The 9,170-nt window shown below is 41.7% G+C and overlaps 1 protein-coding gene across 1 annotated transcript in view; it reads left to right on the top strand.

The window, feature by feature from the left end:
• The first annotated feature begins 1,329 nt into the window (after positions 1 to 1,329).
• Positions 1,330 to 9,170, top strand: part of MBD2 (methyl-CpG binding domain protein 2) — a 71,200-nt gene continuing 63,359 nt past the window's right edge. The window contains exon 1 of the mRNA XM_036823199.1: positions 1,330 to 2,003. Within this exon, the coding sequence (XP_036679094.1) occupies positions 1,468 to 2,003 (536 nt within the window). The 5' untranslated portion in view covers positions 1,330 to 1,467. The remainder of the gene's footprint in view (positions 2,004 to 9,170) is intronic.

The following is a 9,170-nucleotide window of genomic DNA, read 5'->3' as shown; positions in this document are numbered from 1 at the left end:
CCGGCGGGGAATTCCCTGTTATCCAAACTTTGATTTCATAATTCTCTGACTTTTACTCCTTCACCTGAGCCTTAAACGTAGGTGTTCCTTAAGATTCAGTTCTTGGTTCCTCTTTCTTTTTTTTTACTATTATTTTTAAGATTTTAATTAATTAATTAATTAATTATTTTACCATGCATACTCTTCCTTGGCGATCTTATTTACTTGCAGGGTTTCCTTCAATTGTCACTTTCACAAGATGACTTCTAAATGCATGTCTCCAGCACTGAGCTGGTGTTTGAATATGCTGCAAAGGCAAATCAAATAAATTTAGATTTTCCATTATTTTATATTAATCAATATTTTCTATCCATTAAACTTGGCCCTCAACTTTTAGGTCCCACGTGTCCAAAAACTGAAGATAATTGAACACTATTTTCAGTATTCCAAACATTTCATAATATATCATCTTGAATTTCAAAAGGTTAAACAAAGATATAGAAACTGTTCTCCTCCGAAATGGCAATCCGTTTTCTTAATCAATTTGGTATTATTCTTTAAAAATCACTCCTGAACAATGAGTTGGCAGGTTCAAGTGAATTCCATCCAGATTCCTAAAGGCTGGTGACAGTGGGTTAAATTGGTCTTTCAACATACAGGTGTATTTGCCAAGTCAAAGGCCATTGATATTTGTCAAAGGTCATTAGACAAGGAAGTACAAATTAAGAAAAGATCCTGAGAAATTTGGTAAATTCTAGGTGGATTCAGGAATTCTGGTCATGTTATGGGGAATTTAGCGGTAAAACCTGTAGAACTGGAGGGAACTTTCCAAGTTGTCGCTTACCTTCCTGTAGCCTTACAAAGTTCTAAGAGAATAATCAATCCAGGGTCCTAAGGCCCGGAAGCCAGACTGTGGAGGATAGTGATACTCCTCTATGGGGACACTTCGACTCAATCCATCAATCTGAGCTCCCTGGCAAGCTACGATGTCGAGGCAGGAAAGGGGGTATCTTCCACGCCGTTAAATGAATAGTCTCATATTTATATAGTAAACATAAAATATGAGATACATTTTGTTTGTTCCTCTTTAATTGGGAAGCAAACGTAGGTAAAATCATACAGTGAGAGAGGTTAACCCAGTTTGAAACAAATTAACCGCAGTCCTAACATTTCTCTACAAGTGACTCTGGGCCCAAATCGCGCGCCTCGTGGGGGTGGGGGCCGGAAGGGCGCGGCCGGAGGCGGAGCGGGTGGGGCTGGGGGGCGTGTCCTCGAGGAGGCGGAGACAAGATGGCCGCCCTGACCGCTTGGAGGACCTAAGAGGCGGTGGCTGGGGCCACGCCCCGGGCGGGAGGGCCTCTCTGTGCGCGCCCGCTCTATGATGCTTGCGCGCGTCCCCCGCGCGCCGCGCTGCGGGCGGGGCGGGTCTCCGGGATTCCAAGGGCTCGGTTACGGAAGAAGCGCAGCGCCGGCTGGGGAGGGGGCTGGATGCGCGCGCACCCGGGGGGAGGCCGCTGCTGCCCGGAGCAGGAGGAGGGGGAGAGCGCGGCGGGCGGCAGCGGCGCTGGCGGCGACTCCGCCATAGAGCAGGGGGGCCAGGGCTGCGCGCTCGCCCCGTCCCCGGTGAGCGGCGTGCGCAGGGAAGGCGCTCGGGGCGGCGGCCGTGGCCGGGGGCGGTGGAAGCAGGCGGGCCGGGGCGGCGGCGTCTGTGGCCGTGGCCGGGGCCGGGGCCGTGGCCGGGGACGGGGACGGGGCCGGGGCCGGGGCCGCGGCCGTCCCCAGAGTGGCGGCAGCGGCCTTGGCGGCGACGGCGGCGGCTGCGGCGGCAGCGGTGGCGGCGGCGCCCCCCGGCGGGAGCCGGTCCCTTTCCCGTCGGGGAGCGCGGGACCGGGGCCCAGGGGACCCCGGGCCACGGAGAGCGGGAAGAGGATGGACTGCCCGGCCCTCCCCCCCGGATGGAAGAAGGAGGAAGTGATCCGAAAATCTGGGCTCAGTGCCGGCAAGAGCGATGTCTACTACTTCAGGTACCGCCTTGGGGGCGGGGAGGGGGCGGCAGGGTCAGGCCGGGGTCAAGGGTCGAGAGCTGACCTGTTAGGGGATGTCAAGAGGAGAGCAAGGGCCAGAGGGGAGTGGCAGAGACAGACTGGCCTGGTAGTAGAAGGTGCCCGAGCCCTTGGGTGAGAGTTGACCCCAGTGCAGTGACAGTCACAATGTCTGAATGGTGAGAGCCCATAGGAGGGCCTCTTATGGGTAAAGTGTTGGGGAAAATGGCTTGCGGAAAGAAGGGTTACTCTGGCAGGGATGATTATTCCTCTGAAGGGTTAAAAGAAGGTGTAATTCATCGAAACTATAAAACCAGTCACTGTTGGCTCCTGTCCCAGATTCATCATCACAAGAGTGTTTAATCATGCACATGTGGAAGAATGAGGTATCTACAGTAACAAGGTTTCAGTTGCTTTGTGGGATGCACGAAAGTTTCTTATGAAGTAGCCACTTGGAATGCCTGTAGTTTCTTGGTGTTGCAGAATTTACTCCCTTTTGAAACGAAACACTGTAGTACATTGTTAGACTCCTAGACCAAAATTTGTCCTCCAGGGGATACTCGGTAATGTCTGGGGACATTTTTGGTTATCACACCTTGGAAGGGGGTGCTACTGGCATCTAGCGGGTAGAGGCCAGAGATGCTGCTGAACATTCTACGATACACAGGACAGCCCTCACAACAAAGGATTATCTGGCCCCAAGTGTCACAAGTGCTGGATTGAGAAAACTTGGTCTGAATGATAACAGGTTTTCAGTTTGATGGTGAATCCTGTGGTCATGCTGTCCGACCCAGTAAGCTCAGGGAAGTGTCTTTGGCTATTGATACCAATGGAATTTTCTTAACAACAAATTTACTAACTTTTCTTAGAAACAGTCCCATTTCTCGAAGAGAATATAAATATAAACATGTTTTACTCAGTGGCTTGGAGGGCCATGTTTGTGGGCTAATTGAATCATTTTCAGGGACGATATATGCGTGTTGGAGTAGTTGTTGTTTGCCATTTAGCCATTGGAGTATGGTAGGAAGGATTTCCTTTTTTCCAACATCAAGTAGGTTTAATACGTTACCCCTGGGTAAAAGTATATATATATATATACACACACACACACACAAAATACAATGTTTATGAATTGAAAATATTCTTAAATAGATTTGAGGTTAAAAAAATACATGTATATGTGTATATGAGTATGTACATATATACATACACACAAGAATGTGATCACTACTGGTATAACATGTAAATATGAACATATTCCTGATAGTTGCTCAAATATATGGAAGAGTAGTTTCAGTGAAGTTATTTCACCTATTGAAGTAAAAAATAAATAAAATGAAAGTGGTGTTGCATTAGAACTTATTTTGTCACTTAATCCGAGACCACTCATTTTGCAATCTTAAATGATAATTAGAAAACTTATTTTAAACATACAAAGGTGATAATCTTGTTTTGTATTTCCCCATCATTACATATTAAGTTTATTTCAATAATACTAAGAAAGTTATTGTGGAACAAATGGTTACTCTCAAGTTCACTTGTTTCATTTAGTGCTTTTCACAATTGTTCATTTTTGCATATTCTTTCGTTAACAGCTCTTTCTGTTTCCTTTTTAAGCAAGTAGTATGCATAACCTTCTTTATGTAAACTCTGTATTGATGTCTTTTAGCCAGTTATATTTGACAAGAACATTCTGTGTCTGGGATTGAACTCCTTGAGGAATAAGTGACTAGTCTATTCTCAATAGAGCATCTTCAACTTTGAATTTCACTCCCTGTGGCATTTCTCCTGGGATATGGTTTGTTTGGTTTTGGTATGATGTATTTGTTCGAACTTACTTTTGGTTACTGCAAAGCTTTTTTGTTGCTGTTCTTGCAGTACCTGGAAAAGTTATTTTAAAAAGGCAGATTGCTGTAGCGCTCATTCTGATGTGTGGTCACCTTTTTTTTAATGTGTTGTAAATTTTCGATGTTAACTTTTCTATACAAGCTCAATAGATTATTTTATGGTAGAAAAACTGATATAATCAATCTAAAACTTTCTAAACAAATTCATCCTGTGAAGAATCACAAACCAGTATAGTAATAATTACTCTCTAAAATTAAAGTCTGGGGCTTCCCTGGTGGCGCAGTGGTTAAGAGTCCACCTGCCAGTGCAGGCGACACGGGTTCGAGCCCTGCTGCAGGAAGATCCCACATGCAGCGGAGCAACTAAGCCTGTGCGCCACAGCTACTGAGCCTGCCCTCTAGAGCCTACGAGCCACAGCTGCTGAAGCCTGTGCGCCTAGAGCCTGTGCTCCGCAACAAGGGAAACCACTGCAATGAGAAGCCCGCGCACCGCAATGAAGAGTAGTCTGCGTGCAGCAACAAAGACCCAATGCAGCCAGTAATAAAATAAATTTATAAAATTAAAGTCTTTTTAAAAATAAATTTATTTAATAAATAAATTTATAAAATTAGTCTTTTAAAATAAATTTATTTAATAAATTTATAAAATTAAAGTTTTAAAAATAAATTTAATAAATTATAAAATTGAAGTCTTTTAATAAATTTATTTAATAAATTCATAAAATTAAAGTCTTTTTAAAAAATTAATTTATAAAACTAAAGTCTTTTTTTAAAAAATAAATTTATTTATTTATTTTATTATTGGCTGCACTGGATCTTCGTTGCTGCGCGCCAGCTTTCTCTGGTTGCGGCGAGCGGGGGCTACTCTTCATTGCGGTGCGTGTGCTTCTCAGTGTGGTGGCTTCCCTTGTTGCGGAGCACGGGCTCTAGGCGCTCAGGCTTCAGTAGTGGTGGCACGAGGGCTCGGTAGTTGTGGCTCGCGGGCTCTAGAGCGCAGGCTCAGTATTTGTGGCGCACAGGCTTTCCGCAGTATGTGGGATCTTCCCGGACCAGGGCTCGAACCTGTGTCCCCTGAGTTGGCAGGCAGATTCTTAACCACTGAGCCACCAGGGAAGTCCCTTAAAGCCTTTTTATGAGCCAGTGCAACATGATTTGCTTTTTACTTGTTTATGCCAAATGAAAAGACACATTGAACAGATTTGTGCCACATGTGCTTAGTTCAGGGCTGGAGGGAGTGTTGTCTATTGTTTGTTGTCTACCTACAAAGCTTAGTTACTCTACAAGATTGTAACATCCAGTCTCGATTTCATTCTGAGAGGTTACATTCTGGGACAGGAGGACACATAGGGTGTGATGTGATACTTGTGATATAGTAGTTACTCTGACTTTGACTTCTGCTTTCAGTGATGAATGCTGGAAGTCACCTACTTATATTAGAGGTGAACACACTATTTTTCAATCCGCAGTGTCACTGCTTTGAATATTAGCATCCCCGTATACCTGCCACTCATTAAAAACCAGTAGCTCACAAAATACTAGCCATATCTGTTAATAGGTGGGTTAAGAGTCAACTCTTCCGTTGGTAATGTGAACACCTGCACACAGTTGTGTGCACATAGATTCTAATAATGCTAACTCCTGATTTAGCTTGCCCATGGGAAGATTAATTTAAACAAATCTGTGCCTGTTAACGCAGGGTGTGTCTTACAATTATTAATTGGACTTAAATTAAGCTCATTGAGAAAGCCTCAAATTTTGGTAGAATTTTTTTCTTTTTTTGCTGTTTCCTGAGATTGCCAAGTTCTAATAGGAAGGTATGCCTCTGGTTGCTAGTTAAGCAATATAATTATGCCTTCTGTCAGGATTACTGATAGTACTGTGGCAGTTTGTATATGATCATCCAAAGTTTGTTTTTTAAAAGGGTGTGGTTTCATCAAGCGTTGGATCCATTGGTAGAGTTTCTGAAAAAGTTCATTGCCATCACATGAGCCCATTATTTGAACAATACTTTTCTTACCGGTCTACTTGACTCCTGTCATTTCTAGTTTTTGGTTCTTGCACTTGCAGATTGATATTTTTGAAATATTGTTTTCCTCTGCAGAGGAACCTTTAGTAGCTGTCTTATGCCTTTTTTAAAATCAAGTCTATGCTTAACCTTGGTGTGAGCTCTCTATCGATGTCTTGTTGGGTTCTAGACTTCTGGTTATAACTGGGTTAAAGGCCTGGGAGTCATGGTAAACTGCTACAGCTGCTGCCATAAAATGTCATCTGGTTGGGTATTGGAAACATAATAGTAACCATTTTTGACTCTTTTATCAAATTATGATGTATTCACACCTGATCACTTCTCTGAAAAGATAAAATGGAACCAGAGAACAATTAAAATAATCATTAAGGAGCAGATGCACGATGAGAGACTAAAGAGATTTCACCTTGATCTGGAAAGAAGAGGACTCAGAGGCAATATAATTGAGGGCTTTAAATCATGAGTGCGATGATAAAAGTAGGAGTCTCCAGGGAAAGCAGCAGGGCACAGGGGGTTAAGGTCTGGAACTGGTATTCTACCTCTGCATTTACCAGTGGTGCAGCCTTGAGCATGTCATTTACGCTTCCCAGTGCTGTGGTTGCTCTGTTTGTAAAGCGGGTATGATTGTACCTGTACCGGATAGTGCTGTAAGGATTCAGTTCCAGAACACCAAAATAAATATGTAGATGCCTTAAAGCTTTGGATATGTTTAAGGACTAAGGAAAACAGTTCATTAAATAACTCAAGTTGTATGGACTGAACATATAAATAGGTTTAAAAAAGTCTGTAGGCGTATCTCATTTGTTATGAAAGGCTGGTATGGTCTTTGAGGGCATGAATTCTGAATCATTGAGGATGTCAAAGTTCAACTAGGCTCTTTCCCTCTTTTTTTTTTTTTTTTTTTTTTAAAATAATAGACTCTCCCTTGTAGTCGTTGTTGGAAAAAACTAGCTCAGTGGACCAAGGGTCACAGTTCTTTTTTTTTTTTTTTTTATAATTTTTATTGGAGTATAGTTGCAAGGGTCACAGTTCTTAATTGAAGTCTCGCTGACGTTCAGTAAACTGTCTTTCTCCATAATATTTTCTTTCTGGTCATCCCTATGTAGTGAAACGTGGTGTCTCCTGTATTACTCTGTTGTTCATTTCCCTAGAACCTGTGGCTTTCTCACAAAGCTGTCTTCCTCCCCCCAGACACAGTGCTGAACACACAGATACTAAATAAGTGTTTGATACATGGCACGTAACATTTTGTAAAACAGGGCTTAAATGATCTCTTAGCCTTTGCTTTATATTACCTGTGATGTTGTACTGTACAATTATCTCCATTTTATAGGTGGGGCGTTAGGACAGGGAAGTTAGGTAATAGGCTTGAGGTTGTACTGCTAGTAGGTGCAGAGTTAGAATCCTGAGGCAGGTGGTTTAACCCCACAACTCTTAGCTACCCTGCTCTGCTGCTGCCTCACATAGAGACCTCTAGTTATATTCTGAAATATTGCAACATCTCTTGCCTAATCTACTTTATTAAACTTGGTGTACCACTAAAATAATGTAATTATTTACTATTATGCTTGCGTCCTGAAGTTGACAAGGGGTACATTTTAAATCCTATTTCACAGTGAAGCTATTGTACCAAAAGATGATCTTCCAGTTAGTTCTATGTAATATTGAAGCGGAAAAAAAAATGGAAAGATTGTGGTAAATTAACATAATTAAAGCAGTTTTTTTTCTGGGTAACAGAAGTGACCATTTTGTTCAGAAATATTTCTCTTTCTCTTTTTCTTGTTTATCCTAGGGTTGCCCCTCTTATTTATCAGATATTCAGATAGGCAACACATTCGCCAAGGAGCAAGCTATATAGATCTTCTTCATTTTAAAAGCTTTCACTTAAATAGAAGAAATCACATTGTAACTTGCAGGCTAAATGCAGCTTATGAGATAGTTTTATATGGTTCCTGGGAAAAGCTTTATATGTTTCTTTTCTTTTTTTTTTTAAATTATTTGCTTTATTTTTTAATTTTATTTATTTATTTATTTATTTATGGCTGTGTTGGGTCTTCGTTTCTGTGCGAGGGCTTTCTCTAGTTGTGGCAAGTGGGGGCCACTCTTCATCGCGGTGCGCGGGCCTCTCACTATCGTGGCCTCTCTTGTTGCGGAACACAGGCTCCAGACGCGCAGGCTCAGTAGTTGTGGCTCACGGGCCTAGTTACTCCGCGGCATGTGGGATCTTCCCAGACCAGGGCTCGAACCCGTGTCCCCTGCATTAGCAGGCAGATTCTCAACCACTGCGCCACCAGGGAAGCCCTATATGTTTCTTTCAGAGTTGAGATACAGTTGAAATGTATCCTACAGACCAATTTAAAAAAAATCCCTTTAGTTGGAGAAAGGAACAAAATACAGTATTTATTAAATACTTATTGCGTAATTGAAAGTTTAACTTGCTTTTAGTCTCTTCTTGATAATGCCTGATTGAAGCCTGAATCCAGAAATAAAAGTCATAGGTGTGGTGGAAGTTGTGCTCTGATAATTCTTTTCTCAACTGTACCATCACGTCTTTTTGTGATGTGCTAGAGGGATTTCTGTTAGGTTGCAACATTGCCATCTGTCCTACATCCGATTTTTAGAGTCTGACATGCAAAGTCTCACCTGCCAGAACATGCATAATACCTGTAGTAGAGGAAATACATAGCTCAAAAGGAACCGATACACGTACATTCTAAAAATAATCTCCAACAGAAACTGATGTATGATTCTTTTCAAATTGCTTTAAAATTTCATTTGTGAGATATAGAGTCACAATTTAATTTTTCGTAATTTAACTTTAATTAGTGGAACAGAAGCAGATGATTTGTGAAGTTGATGATGATTTTTTTTGCTTTGTTTTTGTTTTACACTTTATAGTGGGACTAATAGAGATTCATAATGTTTAGCTTGTATTTGAGATTTCTTAGCCCAGCATGATGAATTAGAAGTAAGTCATCAACTCTTATTTCATGGATTTACTGTTTGACTTGATAGGTATTACTTGCAGCTCTTGTCTGTTGATCTTTTATTGTTGTTTGCCATTTCCACTAAGAAATGACTAGGCAAATTGAAAAATGAAGTTTTACTTAATTTTGTCAGAACTTCTAAAAACTAAAACTTCTCAAGGAAGGAGAAGTATGAAATAGGGTGAAATTTGAATAATATATGTGGATCTTATGATCTTGCCTTATCTTATTAGAGTATAAATTCAAACTCATTTGTTTGGGAACTTAGCTACATAAGCAGTGTGTAAAT

This window comes from Balaenoptera musculus, chromosome 14 (genome assembly GCF_009873245.2).
Source record: "Balaenoptera musculus isolate JJ_BM4_2016_0621 chromosome 14, mBalMus1.pri.v3, whole genome shotgun sequence".
Classification (NCBI taxonomy): domain Eukaryota; kingdom Metazoa; phylum Chordata; class Mammalia; order Artiodactyla; family Balaenopteridae; genus Balaenoptera; species Balaenoptera musculus.
This window is presented reverse-complemented; position numbering and strand designations above follow the sequence as displayed.